General features: G+C 36.6%; 3 protein-coding genes across 5 annotated transcripts; 1 reads left to right on the top strand and 2 right to left on the bottom strand.

The window, feature by feature from the left end:
• The first annotated feature begins 3,898 nt into the window (after window positions 1-3,898).
• Window positions 3,899-6,613, top strand: LOC107859362 (squamosa promoter-binding protein 1). Of its 2 annotated transcripts, none has more exons than XM_016704347.2 (3): window positions 3,899-4,547; window positions 4,839-5,133; window positions 6,197-6,613. In XM_016704347.2, the coding sequence occupies exons 1-3, from the start codon at window positions 4,541-4,543 to the stop codon at window positions 6,312-6,314; spliced, it is 420 nt and encodes a 139-aa protein (XP_016559833.1). In that variant the 5' UTR covers window positions 3,899-4,540; the 3' UTR covers window positions 6,315-6,613. The 2 variants fall into 2 exon arrangements, with proteins under 2 accessions (XP_016559833.1, XP_016559832.1); XM_016704346.2 differs by having other exon boundaries at window positions 3,900-4,740.
• A 3,166-nt stretch (window positions 6,614-9,779) lies between these two features.
• On the bottom strand, window positions 9,780-11,836 carry LOC107859361 (cysteine desulfurase, mitochondrial). Its single transcript, XM_016704345.2, has one exon. The coding sequence runs from the start codon at window positions 11,492-11,494 to the stop codon at window positions 10,151-10,153; it is 1,344 nt and encodes a 447-aa protein (XP_016559831.1). The 5' UTR covers window positions 11,495-11,836; the 3' UTR covers window positions 9,780-10,150.
• A 153-nt stretch (window positions 11,837-11,989) lies between these two features.
• LOC107859360 (glyoxysomal processing protease, glyoxysomal) lies at window positions 11,990-20,569 on the bottom strand. Of its 2 annotated transcripts, none has more exons than XM_016704344.2 (14): window positions 20,213-20,569; window positions 20,076-20,122; window positions 19,804-19,990; window positions 19,151-19,198; window positions 18,970-19,050; window positions 18,228-18,371; window positions 17,416-17,538; window positions 17,157-17,260; window positions 16,708-16,793; window positions 16,528-16,622; window positions 15,704-16,439; window positions 14,143-14,329; window positions 13,279-13,370; window positions 11,990-12,637 (listed from the first exon to the last, which is right to left on the bottom strand). In XM_016704344.2, the coding sequence occupies exons 1-14, from the start codon at window positions 20,276-20,278 to the stop codon at window positions 12,372-12,374; spliced, it is 2,262 nt and encodes a 753-aa protein (XP_016559830.2). In that variant the 5' UTR covers window positions 20,279-20,569; the 3' UTR covers window positions 11,990-12,371. The 2 variants fall into 2 exon arrangements, with proteins under 2 accessions (XP_016559830.2, XP_016559829.2); XM_016704343.2 differs by having other exon boundaries at window positions 17,416-17,544; window positions 20,213-20,563.
• Between the last annotated feature and the right edge of the window lie 991 nt (window positions 20,570-21,560).

Genomic DNA, 21,560 nt, shown 5'->3' with positions numbered 1-21,560 from the left:
TGGTATAAAGATATATCAATCGAATATAAAAGAGTATCAATTGAATATATGGACACTGCATATGCATGCATAGATTTTCCTTCTAGCTTGTTTTTATAAAAGTGTATCAACGCGGTATAAAAGAATATCAATTGGTATATGATCCCCTCTCTCTTTTTTAAAAAATGTATCAATGTAGTATAAAAATGTAATCAATATGATATAAAAATGTATTAATTGGGTATAAAAACTACATGTGGCCGATTGATCCAATGGCTAAAAGAGAAAAATAAATTGGGTCGACTAGCTACAGTTGTCCAAATTTTTAAATTGTGGGTCATCTTTTTTTAGGATAAATTATACAAAACCCAAACTTCAGAGACTATATTACCCAATATCCCTTACCTTTTAAAAATTTACATTAAATTTTGATTTTCAACTTTACTCTTGATACATATCAACAAAACCCCACATCTTATTTTTACTCCACCATTAACTCATGCAAGATTTTTTTTTTTCAAAGATTACCTTCCCTAAAATCTCTCCCAAATTATAATCAATTAAAACATCTTCCTTCCCGATTTTCTCTCCTCCATTAACGCATGTAACTATTTTTTTTCATAATTTCCTACCCTAAAATCTCTCCCAATTTTTTTTTAAATGATTGATAAATATATAAATTTATTTAGTTATTCATACATGCTTATTCTTTAATGGTGATTCATACGAATGATAAATATGATATTATTATATGGGTATTATGGTGATTCATACGATAGATAAAGTTTGTATGATTTTAATGGGTGGATACATATGCTATTAATGGGTGATACATATGGTATTAATGGTAGATACATTTATTATTTTAATTATTGGGTGATTCATATATTATTAATGGGTGATATATTTTGTTCACACTAGAGGAGAACGGAGCAGTCATTCCCATCACCGGAGCTCACTTTTTCTATGAATCAGCGCCGGTCCACTAAAAAATGACCCACTCACTACCGAAAAACTCCATAACAGCCTACCAAAAAACCACCCCACCAATGTCATCAATAGCCCATCGGCGTCATCAATTATTGGGTGATTCATATGCTATTAATGGGTGATACATTTTGTTCACACTGGAGGAATACGGAGCAACCATTCCCATCACCGAAGCTCATTATTTTGGTGAGTCAGCGCCGGTCCACTAAAAAATGACCCACTCACCACTGAAAACCCCATAACAGCCTACCACAAAAACCACCCCACCGACGTCACCAATAACCTACCAAAAGTGACCCTTTCGCGTCAATTCCGGTGAAATTTTTAAATTTGAATCTTCAGTGATGGGTGATACTTCAAATTTGAAAGTTGGTCGAGGAGAATTGTGGATTTTCGATATATAAGAATTCAGCTTGTAACTGATTGATTGTGTTTTGATCTGCATAATAAAACAAAATCTGTTACTTCCTAAAATAAATATCTAGTCAGTTTTAAATGTATCGCTTTTTATATGTATCACGATATAACAAATGTATCACAATTTTAAAAAATTGGGATATGATGTAATTACCCAAATAGTTGGGATAAAATGTAATAACACTTAAACATTTAGAAATTTATGTAAGTTTCCCATTTTTAAAAAAAAAAAACTAAAAATTACATAAATACACAACCTATGTTTCCAATATTACAAAAAATCTCAACTTCCTAAACATATTACAAAAATTCCAACATATACACCGCTATTTACATGTCAGTTATGTTATGTCTATTAATAGGGAGAGAGAGTAAAGTAATTAAAAAAGTGGGAGAGAATGTAATTACTTTCAAAATGGTTGGTATTTATATTATTTATACAAAAAAAAATGATCAAACCATGTCCTTTTCCCAATTTTAGGGGAAACTACTCACAATAGTAACGAGGTTAAAATCAAAATGGGCCGTTCTTGTTCTTTCTGTGCCTGAACTAATGGGTTATATTGGGCTGATGAGCTGGGCTCCAACAAGAATTTTAAAAAGTTTGAGCTTATCCATCATCATATTTTGATTTTATGTATTAACATCTCCATGGATCATACCATCTTCTTGAAATATTGAGCCTGAATATTTATGTTATTTCGCACTTAGGCAATATAATGTTATTTAATCTCACCTAATATCACTCTTCTTATACCGATTAAACAAGCAATGCTATTTGTTCCAACTTCTACTTATTCTAAAAAAAAACTTTTAACTCTTTATGGTGAAACTTGCGAGTTTAAATTTTTAGCTGACACCCTCACTAGTTAGTAATTATAGAATATCGTCTATGAATAGCTAATATTCATCATGTTGCCTCATCTTCTATCGTGTTAATTAGTTCATTCCATAGTTAGGATAAACAAATATTGTCTCGATGGTAATCCTTGATGTGAACCCACATTTACGAAATACTCCTTTTGATCTCTTGTTATTGTTCGTTCTCACACTACTGGCTTTATTCTCCAACACTCACCAAAAGACATTTTTTTGGTGCTCTTATCATAACTCAGAAGTAATATGTAAGCTAATGAGCACTTTGTAAATCTTTTTTCCTCAAGCAAAGATATTTCCATCTTCTTTGCAAGGTTATTACATCACAAATTCACAGTTTCTCGCATCGCACATAATCAAGTTATTCGGTAAATAGTGTTAACTGTTTATCTACTAATAATAAAAAGATTTGAGGATGTTAAGGAAGATGATAAGAAAACAAGAGGAGCTAGCAACTTTAAATAAAGAAATCTCAGGAAGAGAACTTCTTTATCGATGATCATCAATCGTGATACTCATAACCTCACTTCTTTTTCAGCCAAGTCCTAATCTTGTTTTGTTTCTTCCAATAATCAAGTCTCCTTGTCAGTCATCTTGTTACTTTCCCTCGAAAGATTGTCGAACTTCACGATCAATTATCGATCTGCTGAAATTTGAATATGAGATTGCATGGTCCTCAACAGCTTCATTGACCACTAGGTCACACCCTTGGACGCGGCACGGGGAATATTCAAATGAGCTAACTTTAAGAATCTCTACACAAACCTAATATTCTCGTTATACTGCTCAACCATTAAGCTATAAAACAACACTACCACTTCAAGAATTACCGACATAACTATGAGAACTGGAAATCTAAGTGGAGACTAATAATTACTCATCAATTGCACTCAGGCTGTAGCTTCAATAATTTAATTTGAAAATTAATAATTAAATAATTCATATGGCTAATAGCCACAGAGCTGTCCTAGTGGCTAGTACAGTGCATTATCAATTTAATACTAGGTCCTATAGCTATGATAGATGTAGCATCACAAAAAAGCTAGGTGCCCACTTATGGATATTAAAACTAAACCAAACGTCAAGGATTATTTATTTAAAAAAGAAAAAAGCAGCAGCAATTATAATCTGAAACCATTTAACGAATTAAGTCCACATCACAAAAATTAGACAGAAAATTAGCACACGGCAAACACATAAAGGGCTAGTTCATTGATTCATTGAACTATGCAATTCTTTACCGTTCACTTCCAATCAAAAATACTACTACTACAAGATTTTACTTGCTTGAAAAAGACTACCAAATAGCGATACTTGCAGGAATTTGTTAATTTATTTTGAGTAATGTAAGTGTGCAAGATAATGATGGCTAGTGTTTTTATGGGTAACTAAGATAATGATGGCTTTAGGTAGACGAGTTAGATATCTAGTCTAGTGATAATGGAAAGCCAGTGCAACAATTGAGCACTCAAGAAGTGCAACAAACGCTCTGCTGGACCGACAACGACAACTGAGAGACCAACTTGCAGTATGAATAATGGAAAAAAAAAAAAAAAAAACAGTAACTTACTTGGCTCCGTTCAGATATGAAGAACTACCCTAAACTATGTTAAATGACTATTACAGGTATTTAACTTCGAAATTTTCAGAAAAAGGAATAGCTGCAACCAATTACTAATACATACCCTTGTCGCAATGTCTTAACAAATGAGCCCATGTAACGTAGTTCATGAATACTCGTATTAAATGCTTTTGGAGAATGGTTGTGTTTGCCTAGGGTGGAAGAAGGAACTCGTTAACTCGGGTCCGGGAGAACAGGGCAAAAGAGTAATTGTGCCACCGTTCAATCGACACCAACTCTTTCGATGCCTTCAAAGCCTTAGGAAAAGAGAGAGCGTAGTCACTACAAGCCACTGGCTTTGGTCTATGGTTGACACAACTCCTCAATTAATTGTCAAAATATCTTGTGAACACCGACTAGCAAGCACCAAATTGGATATTCTACTTGTGAACACCAACTAGCAAGCACCAAATTGAATATTCTATCAGCTTCTCCACATCCTAAAACAGTGAATACTGATTGCTGAGAGGCTTGCTGACTGCCCAATAAAAACCTTGACAAAAGTTAAGTGGGTCCACTAACTAGGAATGAAATCAACGGTAGATATTCAAACGAACTTTAGCAAAGTCCATCATAAATGCTCTTCACATCTCATGTACTATGTTATGGAATGGTCACATGTTTCTTTACATAAAAGCTATATCATGTTAAAAGTGGATGTGTGGTAAGTTGAGGCCAGTAAGAGTAGTTTCAATACAATTCCACCTTCACCTGCCCCCACCCCACCCCCTATCTGCCCCACTTTTGTACGGAACACCAATCAGTATTTTAGCTCATCTTAACACCAAAACATCTCCACTTAGTCACTTACTAGACTTCACATAGGAGGAAAAGTATGGAAGTGGTGGTCCTCACACGTACTTCCCTTTCTCTTTTTTTTACCTTTGGTTCAAGTTTCATACTCCTCCATCAGGGTTCCTCACTCTATTTTGGTCCAACTAATTTCTCCTCACAGGGATGGACACTAACAAATGGGAAGGGAAGAGAACCATAAATGAAGCCGAAGAGGAAGAGGATGAACATGAAAGTGTTGAAGAGGATAACAAAAGGAAGAGGGTGTTGAGTCCCTCTGGGAGGAAGCTATCTGGTGGAGGGTCATCACATCCTTCTTGTCAGGTCGAGCAGTGCACTGCAGATATGGCAAATGCCAAGCCATACCATCGCCGCCACAAGGTGTGCGAGTTCCATTCAAAGTCTTCAATAGTACTTATTAGTGGACTCCAGCAGCGATTCTGTCAGCAATGTAGCAGGTAAGTAACCCCTCCCTACTTTTTGATGAATATCGCTATTTTATCTGTGCCTTCCGAGTTGTATAGTGACAATATCTTGGAAACCAATTATGTGCACCCAAAAAGTCTTTTCTTACATTAAAGTCACAGACGAAAAGTAACCAAAACATCAAAGAAGGTGGTAATATAAGCTCGACTGCTGATTCATTTTATGCAACATGTTGGAATCCTCGTATATCAAGAACCAATACCAAAACATAGGCAAACACTAACACATGTAGAAACAAACCTGTAACCGCAACGATCAAATTTCACACAATATGCTATGCCTAGCACTTATTTAATCATAGACTCTGTGAAAAAGCAAAACTCGGTCTTTCAAAACGTGATATAGCAACGAAGCCAGGAAACTACTGGATCTTCCAAATAAATCCGATGACATTAATAGACTATAACTTTGAAATGTGCTTATTACGACCATGGCTGCATCTAATTAAGAGACAGTCGATAACCTCGAGGTTTCCTTGATATGGAACCAAATCCAAATCAAGCAACGATGATGACTTCTTCTTTGAACTAATTTCGCTGTCCCAAGTGCTTCTTCAAATTGGACGACCAAATGTGAATAAATAACACTAGCATAGAGAAATGAATAGTCGATCCCTTCGGTCTGAGATAGGGTTTCTTGATCATCCCTTCTTTAGGTAGTAGAAGGTAAGCTTTATTCCAACTGAAATTGGTATACAAAAGATTCTTTTGTTTCCTTTAAAGGGAGAGGGGCAAATACTGGTAAGCGAAACGATTAGTTTTTTCCCTTGCAAAAAGAGAATATTCTTCAGACAATTCTTTATTCCGAAGTCATCCAACTGACAATGAGGTATTCTAAATAAGATTCTTCTTCCTACGAAAATCCGTGCTGTATCTTTTCAGAAAAGAAAACCTGGCTGCAGCCACAGCCATCTCATGTATTTTCTAATCAGCTACTTTCAGATTCCCAAGTGTAGGAGTATATCATTTTCTAATGAACAGGGAGAAAACAGAGCTTTTAATGTGAATTTTCAATTGTTCGCGTGATGAGGTGCAGATTTCATCTGTTAGCAGAGTTTGATGAAGCTAAAAGGAGTTGCAGAAGGCGTTTGGCAGGTCACAATGAGCGCCGCCGTAAAATTTCATACGACTCCCAAGGAGAAAGTTTGAACTGAAGCAGCATCAGCATCACTGGCATGGAAATCACCTACTTTCTGAAGCAAATTACACAAAGCGATGTGGTTTAAGCATGCTCTCTATCTTCTGTCAATTTCCGGATTTCTAAGCAAATTGTTATTTGTGACCTTCAATTTCTGGAATTCTAGCTAATAGAACTTCCATTTCCTTATGTAAGGGAAGGACGAAACGAATAAGCCGCTGGCACTGTCTGCTAGTATTTGAAAAATGAAATATTTATAGTCTGAATGCATATCACATGGTGCTCACAAGTCTTCCATGTTGACATTCCAACTCACTTTACGAGGTTTCTATGTTAATTTTTCTCCTGTAGTTATTAATTCCTGCATTTCCATATGTTCTTTTCTTTTTTAACCAAGTAATCCTCGAGTGCAAGCGGCAAACAACTTGAAATTTGATGAAAAATGGGTCTGCCCTGTACGCTTCTTCATTTAAATACCAGGCTTTTGTCTGCAACAGGGTACGAACTCGTGACGTGCGCTTATACACATCAAGAGTTGTGCTCTGACCACTAGACCAAAGCCTTGGGGGCCTGTACTTCCATAAGTTAAGTTCCATGTTTTGAGATGTTTTTTGCCTTAAGGCAAGAGAACAACTCTCAATGGGCATCTGTAAACATAAATTCTACGAGATAAATAGGTATACAAGCCCTGTTAAATTGAGGCGTCTTTCAGCTTTTGACCTATCTCAGCCTAAAAGTATTACGGTTTACAATTTCATTTAATGTATAAATGAGACTTCTAACATACCAAACAAAGGTGAGGGGAACTTGAACAATAAGAGACAAAGGTCAAATAATCACGATTCCTTTTAAAAGAGTAACAAACAAACTTCAAATTGGCAATCAACAGAAGAAAGAGAGAAACTTATAGGACAAGACATGTACCGGATATCTTCAAAACTATGCTGTCATCTTCTGGAGTTCTTCTCCTTAGTGATAGTTAGCCTGTAGAATGGCTTGGTCCAGGCCCAAAGAACAGTGTGTCAAAGTATCACTCCTGCGTAGAATTTGTATCACAAGCTATCCTAATATTTACCAAATGATGTACCTGAAGGTGCCAAGAATATGCTGAAAGTTCAAAAGGGCCAAATTTTTCAGGGGCAAAACAAATTGCCTACATAAAAGAATTACTGAAAAGTCATGTAATGTTGGTCACCAATGCCTAAACGTATAACTTTATCTACAAGTACTAAATATTGACTTCTCTTTTTTTTGCTGCTTACTAATGTGCAAGATTGTCTAACATTTACGTTGAGGCGCATATGAGCTGTAATTTCACATTCAGACTGCAAAATCTTGAGGAAAAGAGTTGAAATCTTATTGATTTAAAAAGCCTACAAGATTTAATAGCTCAATCATTTCTTAAGATATTTATGCAGAGGAAGATCATTATTAGAGGAAAAGTGCACCAAGCTCCACATATCAGATCTTTCCTTGCAGAAGGAAGGCTGGTGATGACCAACAAAGTCGCTAAATGCTAATTTGAATTGCATTGCAACAGCCACAGAATATGCATAATACACCAATTCATGCAGCATGCAATAAGAAGGAGAATTACATATATCTTTTTAGAAATGGCAAGTGTAGTGAGGGAGAATTTCATATTAGCAAGGAATCCTTTCACAACTGAAAATGTGCAAGACGCAACTTTTCTAATTTTTAAGTAAGATATAAGTATATAACTGTTCCAGACAGGTATCTTACATCAAGTAGCCCTGCTTATGCAAAAGGCTATCAGCTAGTTCCTTCTATATTAATTCTCGAACCATAGCAAACTTCAATAATATCTGGCAGCTAATCATCTCAGTGAAGCTTTGAGAAATCACTTCAATTTCCATTTACGTGCTTGAACAATGTTAACCACACAAATCTAGCTAAGAAATTAATTGTTTGATAGTTTGAAGAGAGGAACACCACAAACAGGACCACAAATCTCAGAACACGTATGATAAATTAATATCACTAAAGGATCCATAAAATAAATTAATACCACAAGTATCATCCATTATATGGGTAAAACAAGATTGGAAGTTTTTATGCACTTACTAAGAAGTGGATCCAAAAAGTGAAAATTGTGTCAATTCTAAAGGAAGATGGAATTCTTTTACAATTTCAAAGTAAGTCCAATGATGCTCTTTTCATAATTGCCTCTCTGAGAAAGTTTTAAAGAATATAAGGGAAAGCTGTCCTGTCTAGAAAAGCAGACATTGAATTTCGGAGAAACTGAAATAGGTAGTTGAAATTTGATTTGGGACGGATGGAGCTCTATGTCTTCATAGTGCATAAATAAACAATACTACCATTCACCACAAATACTTTATGGTGAATTTCCCTACATAACTATAGCCTAGTTTTCCATCTGATAATCAGTATGCTGAAAAGATTTACTCAAAGTTCACGTCAAAAATCATCAACTATCAAGCTATATAAAGCAGAAGATGAGTATGTTTTAACCAGCAAAACATCTAGCTATTTAAAGAGATTAAGAATAGAAGAAGAAAGCATCTACTTTTGTTAAGTTTAAGCATATTCAGTATCAAGGATGAACAACTTGATTACAATAAGTGAAAGTAAGAATAACATCACCCACCAATATTGCATAGCAAAAATTTGAGTATTTTTTCTCAATTTCCAAAATTTAACCCTGCAAGTGGAAACTGGACTAATGAAAACAGATTACAATTAAAAAGGGGAATTATATTCTGTGAAAAGTAGCATTGACTAGTGCCTACTTAAGGATCTTCCTCCATTTACAAAAACCTTATCCAAAATCCTTTTAGCTAGGTACAGCAATAACTCTATAGCAGCTTTGGCATGACTCATTTTACACCAACGATGCAAAGAAAAGAAAAGATGGGATACTATGTTCAAACCAATACATATCAACTAATGATGATCAAATCAAAAGCAATCAAAGAGCAACGCCAAAAATGAAATTGCAAATGGGTAATGGAGTAGGGTTGAAGAAAATAGAAATGGACCTTGACGGTATCAGATGGGTGACTGATGATAACAGTGGCAATTCCAACCATGTGCCCTGCTATATAGTCCTTATAGCCGGCTCAATCTCCTATACTTCTTGTTTGCTCCAACTCAATTACTCACTCAGTTTCGATTTGTTTGTTGGATTTTGACTTTGACACAGAGTTTAAGAACGTAACAACAACATACCCAGTGAAATTCCACAAGTGGGGTCTGGGAAGGGTAGAGTGTATGTTGACTTTCCATTACGTCATGGAGGTAGAGGGGTTGTTTATGAAGGACCCTCGGCTCAAGATAATGAATGACGATATTGATAATAGATTTATAGTTCACAGTGAAATAATAACCCTGTAGAATTTAAACCAATACAAGATGATAAAAGATATGTTATCGTCAATAGTATAGGTAGCGAGGACAGATTATTAGATGCAGAAAAAGCACCCAAAACTATGTCCGGAGATAATCAGAAACACCATAAACTTGCCTGATATAATCAAGAAAATACAGTTGTGTCTAAAATCATATAAGCTTTTCAATGGTCACAAGCAAAATATGAGAAACCAAAATGCAAGGGCAGAAATACCCATCATTTTTTCCCAAAATAGATGCTACATCCTGTCACTAAAGCAACTCAATGGCTACATCATACACAATTACAGTGTCAACTTACAGTCGATGACAGTGTGTCTTATTGCAGAAACTTAACTCATAAAAATGGCCTTGAAGCCCTAGAATGTTAAATATTCTAAACAAGAACCTGGCCGATCAACTTCATTCCATATGCTCATGTAGAGATAGTTATCGTCACAATTCCAAAAATTTAGCAACAATCTAATGTTGTGCCCACTGTATACTCTTTATATCAATGCCCTCTTTAACCATTTCATATAGTGGGCTCATTTCCCTCAATTTCTCAACCTGCTTGACTGTAAGATCAACCGCGCGATCAACCTCTTGCTCAGTAGTAAACCTTCCAATTCCATATCGAATTGATGTATGGGCCATATCTTCTTCAACTCCCAACGCCCTCAACACATAGGAGGGCTCCAAACTTGCACTGGTACATGCACTTCCACTTGACACTGCAACCTCCTTCAGTCCCATTAACAAGCTCTCACCTTCCACATATGCAAAAGATAAGTTCAAATTCCCAGCATATCGCCTTTCAACACTTCCATTTATAACAACCCCATCAATCTTAGACCTTATACCATTCAGTAACCTCTCCTGCAAAGCTTTAATCCTCTGGTCATCATATTCCATTTCCTTCATTGCAAGTTCACATGCTGCCCCAAACCCTACCACTAACGGAGTAGGTACCGTCCCACTCCTAATCCCTCTCTCTTGTCCACCCCCATTCATCTGAGGCTCAACCCTAATCCTCGGCCTACGCCTAATATACAAAGCACCAACACCTTTTGGCCCATAAATTTTATGCCCACTTAACGACATCAAACTTATGTTCATCTTCTCCACATCAATTGGAATCTTCCCCAACGCTTGCGCAGCATCCGTATGAAAAGGAACATTAAACTCCTTACAAATTTTCCCAATTTCCTCCATAGGCTGAATCACACCAATTTCATTATTTACCATCATAACTGACACTAACCCCGTATCAGGCCTTATCGCAGCTCGAAGCTTCTCAAGATCAGCAAGCCCATCAGACTCAACAGGAAGATAAGTTACATCAAAGCCCTCTTGCTGTAAATGACGGCAAGAATCCAAAACACATTTATGCTCCGTTTGAGTAGTAATAACATGTCGCTTCTTATCTCTATAAAAATGCAAAACTCCCTTAACCGAAATGTTGTTAGACTCAGTAGCACCAGACGTGAAAATAATCTCCTTAGGAGAAGCTTTAACTAGTGTTGCTACTTGTGCTCGGGCCTCCTCAACGGCCTGATCCGATTCCCACCCGTAAAGGTGAGTTCGGGAATGGGGATTACCGAAACGGGAGATGTGGTAAGGAAGCATAGCGTCGAGAACCCTAGGATCAATCGGAGAAGTCGCCTGCATATCTAGGTAAAGAGGTCTGCCGGATATTTTTACACCTTTCATTGTGATGCCGCCGGTAGCATCCGGTTCTCCAACCGCCGCTGCCGCCGCCGTGGAGAAAGGGCGGAGACGGCGGTTGCGCCGCCGCAAAGCTGCTGTTAAGAATTTCGAAAACATCACCAATTTCTAACTCCGAAGTAAACAAAAATTAATTTTGTTAGATAATTAAAATCTAAATGTCGATGAGTAGTAACAAAATGTCAATGCTTTTATCTCAGTACATGGCATTTTGGTATCATTTCACCACAGTACTTTGCATTCTCCTTAAAAGTAACAAAATGTATGTAGTTTATCATAAAGCCTATATTATTTGATGATGAATAGTTGTTATTAATGTTAAAGGTAATACAAAAAGAAAAAAATTACTTCTCCTATAGTAGAAGACAAATAAAATTGAACTCTTTTAGCTTATAGTATTATTTGTTTAGCCTGCCATGAAAAAGGAGTAAATAAGATTTGGCTTCTCCACAGTGAAAATAATTTCAAATGCCCAATGATATTGCTTAACTAATAGTGGAAGATATTCCGAAGATATCTCTCTAGTTCAATTAATTATGTTTTCCCCACGGTTATATCCCAACTTGTATAAGTTCTCCCTTGTGATAAACAACGTTTTGACATTCCTCAAAGCCAAGAAGCAATAAGTATAAAGTAGTTCATAATCAAATGCAAGTACACCCCTCCACCAAAATTCTGTACAAAAAACAAATCATACGCACAGTTGGTGATTATTATACAAGTTTGGCCATAATCTTATTTCAATTGTTCATCACAAGCTGTGTCTTTACCTCTTCAACCTTGGTTGCACATTCAGGCAACCAATATTTGTAACAACAAACAATCATGGTATACAATCCCAACTTTGGATGATGCTTCTATGATATACATATGGCTCCAGTCTTTGGTGAATCTTTGTTGTAATGGTCGTTGAGGCATCCACATTGTCGTGCCTCCTTGCTATGTCCGCCTTGTTTGTGAGACTACTGGTAGACTGTTATAACTTACTTTGCACGAGTTTATTTGAAAGACGTTCGACCTTGTCAAGTTGCGCTGCACTCTTTAGCATGGCCTCCTGGTCAGCTATGAACTTTGCAAACTTAGAACCCTTTGCCTCATCTTTACTATCTCCTCGAGGAAGCATTGGTAGTTGAAGCAGAGAGGGACTTTGCTTAGAAGACATAGGTGGAGTTAATGCCCACACAGAAGAAAGTTGATCATCTGGTTTGTCAAGATATCCTAAGGCTGATAGATCCTGCACGTCTGCCCAAAAAAATAAAAAAATCAGACATTGGTTTGCGCCTTCCAAGATTATCCAGAAACAAATAGATACTTCAATATTAAGTTGCAAAACTTATTAAGAGCAGTTACAGATCAAAGGTTACTGATTTACTGATACGCTTATTCTGAAAGTACACATTTCTTGCTGTAAGTTTGGAACCCTAGTAACAGAATGGAATCAGTTTACCAGGCTGACTTCGATGCCAACACGAGTAGTTTAACTCATCACTACCTCGTAAGGGCGTTGAAAATTGTTTTTGCTTTTTTTGCTGAAAACTTTGGAAATCCAAGCAGTTATTATGCCACTTTTGAAGGACTCGGCTTGGACAAGATAGCTGGAAAAGCATTAAGACTGATGGCCTAGGTAAATTCCTTCCCACTCCTAAGCATATTGATCTGGATCCCTGGGAACTGGTCTTAGAGAAGTATTTGACTGTATCGAAAGGCCCAATGAAATGGGATTTCCATATTGGTCCAGGTCATTTCAGGGCAACTGGATCCTTTATGATGAAAAGGGTGAGCTTCAAGAGACTGATCAGAGTTCGTGTAGAGTGGAACCATGCAGTACCAGACACAAGTTATTATCTAAGAATGGAAGTATAAGGAAGAGTCGAATAAAGTACCTTCAGCAAACTCGAAGATGGGCTTTAAAGCTGCACATGGAATGCTAAAGTTCAAATGTGGAATTACTGCCCCTCCACCATGTCTAGCATTACTGCATCAACAATAAAACAATGAAAACATAACGATTCAACATGAAATGCTTCAATGGAACGTGAAAACTATTGTAAGAACATGATATGCGAAGATTAACATAAATGAGAAGACTAAATGATCTTCCAATATCAGATCATTTAAATTGGAAAACATTTTTTTTTCCTGTATGCAAAGCATACAATGAACATTACTTTTTTGGCAAATATAATTAATACACATTCAAACAGGAATAGTTATATTTTTCTTCAAGGAGATCCACAGATGCAGGTGTAAGAAGTTGACGCTGGAGGGCCTGAGAAGAGGTAGGGGTAGGCCGAAGAAGTATTGAGGAGAGATGATTAGGTAGAATATCGCAAGCCTTCAGCTCACCGAGTACATGACCCATAGATAGGAGGGAGTGGAGGTCGAGGATTTGGGTAGATGGCTAGTAGTCTCCGGCTAGTAGGATTAGTATGATTTTCCATATTTCAATTATTTTACTATTCCCATTTTTTATTATTTTTATACATTACTTGTTGTCTCGTATGCCTCCGTTTTCTTACTATCCTGCTACTGCTTATGTCTTCATAAATGTTGCATTTTTTACTTTCTTTGAGCCGAGGATCTTTCGGAAAGAGCCTTTCTAACTGTCAAGGTAGGGGTAAGGTATGTGTACACTCTACCCTCCTTATACCCCAAGGTATGTGTACAAATAACAACTAAGCCTCTGTCCCAAGTGGGGTATCCACAATTTATAAGCATCCTCAGTACTCATCCAAAAGTCAATTTACCTTGTAACAAGGGCAATCATGCGTCCTTCTGAATTAACAACAGCTCCACCACTACCACCAGGGTGTACAGCAGCCGTTGTTTCAAGCATTGCTGGAAAAGATCCTCCTAAACATGATTGATCGTGCAACGGACTCTTTGCTTCAACTAATTTAGCTATTGCACCCACACAAGCAGATGGAAGAAAGTCTATATCGTAGGGAAAAGAAGGATAAATTACAAAAAAAGAAACTAAAGAAGAATAATGGAGGTATGAAATATACAGTATATCATCATGCTCAAATTGAAAGGGCCAAACAAAATTAAATACAAGAAAAGCAATTGAATCTCCACGCAACATGATTTAATGCTATTGGGTGCACAAAGATAGACAAACAAATAACAACTGCGCCTCTGTCCCAAACAAGTTGGATCCAACTATATGAATCCTCATTATTCCATTTAAGCTCAGCTCATGCCACCATCACACACACAAAGATGTCATTTTTAGAAAACAATGTTCGGCAAAGTCTATGCAGCAGACAAGTTAACCTTATTGAAAAAATCGAGATCGAATGCTCAAGTTTCAATAAACAATAGCAGCATTTGCAACAAGCAACATGGCTAATACTAAAATATCCTTGAACCCCAGCTTGACTCGAGTAAGTGAGTTTAGCAGAAATTTCCTACTTCAAAACTCCATTCTTACAATTTGTGTGTATGAAGCCATTCTTCTGGATGAAGGTCTAACTGCCTATGGTTTTTATAATTTCTGGATGAGTGCCTATGATTTCTATAAGCCCAACAAAGAAAATCGCCCTTTTAGTTCTACCTTTCTCCTAGTTCTACTAGCCCTGTTTGAGCACAAATAGCCCTCCTATTCTTAATCTGACATGTCCAATTTATTTTTTTGATAACCATGGCAGCCGTGCAGCTTGCGCGCACCTTGCCTAATTCCTCGGGATACCTGCTACCTAACACCAGCACAGATACCGGGTCACTCTTTCCACCAAGGCTTGTCCAGATGAAAAGAAATCACCTAATAGGGAACTGAACCTGAGAGCTCATGGTTTTCAACTCACTTCATTGACCACTAACCTGGACAACAGTTGAAACCAGTGTCAGTAAACAATTTCAAAGAACCCTTGTGTTAACCTACAAGATTAACCAGTTTTGTTCTGGCCAAACTGTTTATTATTTCTCCATCACAGGAAACCTCAAGTTCCCTTTGTGGAGACTGCATCACAAAATTAGACAGCGACCATCTTATAACACTACTCAATCAGTCATCAAATGATCATCATTTTGAGAAGAAGAAACATCATGCATCCCAGCAGTAACAAATGTGAAACTGATCTATTACAACCCAATCCTGCAATTGATTATAACGACACAACCGACAAATTTTTAACACAAGAGAAGAGAGTGGAAGAGAGAAATCCAAGATGAACCAAGCTTTTATAGGACACTCTAAAATTTCAGATTGCCATAATGTACGTGTCCAAATTAAAGTAAAGGGCTAAAGGCCCAAAATTTTATTTAGATGAAAACATATCCAGACACAGCTAGGTAAGCAAGTTTTACCACATCGTGGTCCAAATAGCCCATGTCCAAGAATGTATGCTTTTGATCCAGGGGACGGGCACATGAAATCTGCAGTAATGGGAGAGAGCTCATCTGGAACTAGCTGAAGTTGTAGTAGTGCAACATCCAGAGGTCCTCTGGAGACATGAACTACCTTTGCATATGTCCATACCCAAGGATCCATAAAATCCAAGCGAACACGAATGGTCCTACTGCAAGTGTTTGCCAAGTTAACTCTAAAGGTACCTTGCTCATCAAAGAAGTGCGGAGTTTTTAGTTCCTTTTGAAGCAAATATTTATTCCTACGGTAAATGGCAAATTTCTCATCCCCTGGATGCTCAGATTGATCAGACGTCGTGAAAACTACATCAGATTTGGTTTTATATCCAGAACCATTTGCAGATGTTTTCCCAAATCTCCACGGCTCTAGAAGATGAGCGTTAGTAAGAAGCAGACCCTTCTTATTGAGCAAAACTCCAGAAGCCCATGCTCCATCATCAACAGTGATAAGACAGATAGATGACATTGCCTTCTCAATCAAGGATGGGGGAACCGGCCCTGTTAGGAGATGCTCTTGAGTATCATTGGTGGGTCCATCGTGAATTTTATTGGAGCATGATTCCTTTTCAACACTGATTAAGTTTCCATTATCAAAATTGATCTTCCTCCTAGTTTGTTGCTCTTCTTGAAGCAGGCTACCACAAGCAGATGTAATAGCTTCCCATGGAATCACCATCTGTAACCCAACGCTTCAATAACAAATTAAGGCAGTATATGTGAACATAGATCTCAGCAAGAATATAGAGCTCAGTATTAAATGGTACCTGAATTTCAGCAGCAGTAGCCCTTTGTCTGAGCGGCCGAGACAGAACACCAATAAGCTCCGCGTGTTCCCCTAACACAGGGCTACCTTCCATTCCTGGAACATAAAGCACTGTACCTTATAAAAGTACCCAAAAATGGAAAGGGTTGATTAACTAAAGATGAAAGGCAAAAGCTCAAACCGGGGAGACAACGGATGTCAGCAATAAGCAGTGCTTTACTCTGCGGACTGGGTGGATAGCTATTTGCGATGGATCCAACTGATATACTATATCAACCAAAAAAAAAGGACCAAATTACAGATTTCGCAAGGAGATGTAACAAGAGTCAAAAGGGAAACTAATCCTTAGCATGATAAGAACTTGGCAGACAAATAATCATCCAATAACATCTCTATCAAGTCAAGAAAGATCCAGACCCTGAAGACTGCACCAGGTACAGATTACTCAAGGTAAGATGAGCTAAGACATCTTTACCACTAGCAAGAAGCACGCCAGTGCTTTGATATTCATAGAGTCGATTAATGCATGAAAATGCAGTAATCATACATTGTGATGCTGACAACCGAGGATGTAAAGATTACAGAAAGGTGTATTCCAATATATAGTAGAAAAAATACCAAAGAAACTACCTATTGGAAAAGTGGCTGGGAGACAAGATGCCAAAAGGAGAACCCATAGCCAGAAGAAGATCGCCCCTCCTACTCCAGGGAGAGACTTTTAATGGAGGCAGATCCTGAAAGGAAATACCTAAGCCAGTCATTATCATTAAAAACCTACAAAATGGAGCTTTCAAAAATTACCAGCAAAAAAGCAAGCTCATTCAGCCAAATGCAATGCCATGCTTCATTCACAAGTTTGATGCCACTCATTGCAGTAAAAGCATGAAACCTCATATGGATTTGAGGGAGCTCTGAGAAGAGCAATTCTTGTAGTCGATGTTCCGATCACATTTGGAAGGCTAGACTGCACCTCCGGCATTGTAGTTTGACTTGAGAAAGGAATTTGTTCAACCTGAAACTATCAGTTGAGAGCTCCTGTTACATGATAATCAATCTACAAAATCAGTTTCCAAAAGTCCTTTGGGACAAGAATCTCAAAAGACCTTTGCCTATAAAGACTAGGACAATAAGTACCTTTATAAACAAAAAAAGGAGACTAGAACGTTAAATGCAAATAATGTTTAGACCATCCTGAAGATAGAGCCAAATTAAAATGGAAAAAAAAAGACTCGTGGGAAGAGAGTTCCTTTCTCATGCCATTTTGCACTTGACAACCTCACACTAAAATGAGATCCTTTCCAATAACATTGTTAAATGCTTATACAAATATGTAATCATAATAGCTTACTTAGTCGGAGTTCAAAATTTAAATTAAAGTCATTAGATATCTACGAACGTTCACAAACTACATTGTACAAAACCAAATTTTAACTTACTTATGTGTATTCCAGACAGTTAAAGTACTCAGATAACCTTTTTTATATAAATCAGATTCATTAAGAACACACCTAGATAATGGTTAGAAGTATTGACAAGGCCCAGTGAGCTCGATCACATCTATTGATTTGGTTATACCAATAATCTATAGATAAAGGTATAGAGATTATAGTTACATAGTTACTCATTTATGCATAAAGGTGCAGAGATTTTTATGGTTACACATTAACTGTGTGCAAGTGTCGAATGTAGGAAACACCATACCTTTCCACGCTTAGAGTTAGTAAATGATTGATGGGCATTTCCGTATGCAGCTAGGGACCAACCAACCTCCCACCCATGTTCAATTGAACTAGAAGAACCTTCAATTAGGGACTGGACAGCAGCAGATGACACAGGAATGTCAACCTTCAGCAAGAACACCAGACAAACAGTATCAAACGCCTTTTCATGTTTCATCGGTAATAACATAGTGACAAAGAATAACACCAGCCATAAAAGTGACAGTGAACCCATGCCAAAAACTAGGATTGAATGGTTCAAACCTAGGTACTCCCTCAATTCCATTTTATACAGCACTCTTTTCTTTTTAGTTTATTCCAAAAAGAATGAACCTTCCCATATTTTAAAATTCTTTAACTCTAGACATACCATTTTACCCTTGATGGCATATGCTCTTATGTTATAGCCTTTCAAGTGTCATGATATGTTTAACACCAGCAGTTCTAAAGGTCCTTCTGGTATGTGTCAAAATCTTCTAGTATGTATCAAAATCTTCTTTCTTTTTTAAAAAAAATCTCCATACGTAGTCAAATACTGCCATATAATATGAAATATATGGAGTATTGACTTATCATTAGCAGAGACAAGGCAAGTACACTCACACAAAATACCAAATGATGTCAGACTAGAATTTAATAATGCAAATAAAAGCCATATATAAGATAAAATAATGGATTTTATGATAATCACTATTCAGATTACAAAATCATTCTCCATGTCTTACCACTCTTAGGAGTTCTGCAGGTATCCAGTTCAACCCCTCCTTGTTAGCCTTTTTGAGATCATTCTGCAATCTATTTTCTCCCTGTGAACCATGGGCAAGGACATCAAATATCAATTTAGTATCAACGAACCTAACAGAAGTTATACTATAGAGAATTTTCTTTTGGGTAGGTTCAAAATACCTCCCGCAGTATATCAATTTGAGCACCCGGAATCAGCTTGGGCTTATCCTGCAAGATGGTAAAGCCAAAAAATAATACATATATATGAAAAACACCAGGAAAATCCTTTTTAAAAAGCCCCTTGGGAAAAGGAGAATACTCCTGATGTTCCATTTTCAACCATTCAAAAATAGTACTCCCTCCGTCCATTTTTACTTGTCATTCCTTAAGGAGTGATAAATAGAGTGAAAACTTTGGAATGACAATTTTACTATATTACTCTTTAAATATAATAAATTCAATGTTTTGGGAAATGACTATAGTTAATAATAAGGATAAATTAGGAAGTAAATGATAAATTATCTCTTGATTTTTTAAACTAGACAAGTGAAAGTGTACATCTATTTTTAGCGTAGTAGACAAGTAAAAGTGGACGGAGGGAGTACTACCTATCTAAATTTAGAATCTCTTTGTTCGAGACATTCTCACTGCACTTAATGACATGCTCTGAGTCTTAAAGGAATGGACATGTCATGTTAAGGACAACTAGATGACTACTAATATAGTATACATACTCAAAAGTGGTTCTTTCTTTAATTACACTGCTTCTCCAATCAAAAATCATCATATAAAACGAGTCTCGGGGTCTCACTGAAAAAAGATTAAAATCCAACCTTTGATATGTCACCTCTATCCAACTGTACGACAAATGGCTCAATAACAGAAGCAACAGTTAGAACCAAGACATGGCCTCCAAATGACTGCAACTTGCTTTCACCCTGAATCTGCTTAGACACCGAAGCATTAACAAAGGAACTGGGCAAAAGCATCCCAGATGCTGATAGTGTCGTCTTCCCAGAACTACCCACAAAATTACAATCAATTTAACAACTTCCACTTCAGTAAATAAAATAATGCACATACAACTACAGCAAAAATCACTCACTTGTAAAGATGAAAAGCATGTTTCCGCATCTTCAGGCCTTTTGGATCCTTCAACAACAATTATTTTACAAAAAAATTAAAATCAAATGGTAAAAGAAGCATGTGTTATATGAATTTTGGTTTGGAAAAGGGACTTACGGGACCTTGAATTCTGACCATGACGGCATAATTGCGGGCAACATCAACGACTTCAGGAAAACCCATTAGATGAGAAGAATAATTTTTTGGTCTGCTAAGTCTACCCCAGCTAGGACTTGGGGAGCTTAATTTGGAGTTATGGCAATAATTGGGAAAATCCAAACATGGTCTTGCGGGCAGCTATGGGCTGATCATGGCAATTGGATTGCGGTTCACGAAATTCGAGGCAATCGAAATTCGAAACCACCAACTCTTGTTCAATTAAAATACTTTATCTATCCGTCCTTTTTTCGGTTTTATTTTCTCTTCGTTCTTTTTATATACTTCTTCCTTTCTTATTTACTTCTCGTCTTTTTTAAGTTACACATTTCTTAATAAAAGTATTAACTAGACAATATAATCAAACAATTCTTATTTGCTACTCCTATTTCTTCTTATTGAATATTTCTTTTTTATTTACACTATTTTAATATATTTTTATATTTATTACTAAAAATAAAAAAATAAATTAGTATGCATTAATTTTATAAAATAATAAATATTAAAAAATATCTATTTTTAGTATAAAAAATAATTAACTAAAAAGAGAGGGAGTATCTGATTGGCAACAAAGTTTAACAAAGCAAGAAAAAAAATTTACTATCATAATTAAAAATAAGGGCTAGGACATATTCAAATGTTTTTAGTTTGCGCTCTTAAATTCACTTAAAAATAAAAATTTACATGCACCCATTATATAAGGAAAAAACATTGTTTCCATCCCAAATTATATCCGAAAAGTCGAAGTCATACCTAAACTATATAAGTGCCCATTACACATCTAAACTATATAAAAGTGATATTATTACCTCCCCGCGACACCCATGCCCAAGTTTAATGAGTGGAGTGCACTCCACTCACCCTCTTATGGTGCCACGTGTCTAATTTAATTTTCCTTTTTTATTAAAGCTTAATCTGACCCTATTACTTTTTTAACCCATCTAACTATTTAACCCATCCGACCCGACCCAACCTCATATTATACCCTAACCCGATTAAACCTCTTCATCCAAATGAAAAGTCATCGGATGAGAGCAAAAACGTGGTAGAAGATCCACCTCTCTTTTTTTTCAATTTTTTATCAAATTTAAACCCGATAGAAGAGATAAACAATAATTTTGCTCTGTTTTTCGTTGTTGACAAGTAAAAATTATTTTTTATCTCTTTTCAAATAAAGTTGATTAGGTTGATTTCAACAAAAGTGGTAAGATCTAGGATAAACACTTAAGGTTGCGATCTTTTATGTGGGAACAACTGATTTTCAGTTCAAAGGTTAGCTTTTTTCTTTCCTAACTATAGTAGATCTAGG

This window comes from Capsicum annuum, chromosome 2 (assembly GCF_002878395.1).
Source record: "Capsicum annuum cultivar UCD-10X-F1 chromosome 2, UCD10Xv1.1, whole genome shotgun sequence".
Lineage (NCBI taxonomy): Eukaryota > Viridiplantae > Streptophyta > Magnoliopsida > Solanales > Solanaceae > Capsicum > Capsicum annuum.
The sequence above is the reverse complement of the archived record's forward strand: the minus strand, read 5'-3'. Positions and strand labels throughout refer to the sequence as shown.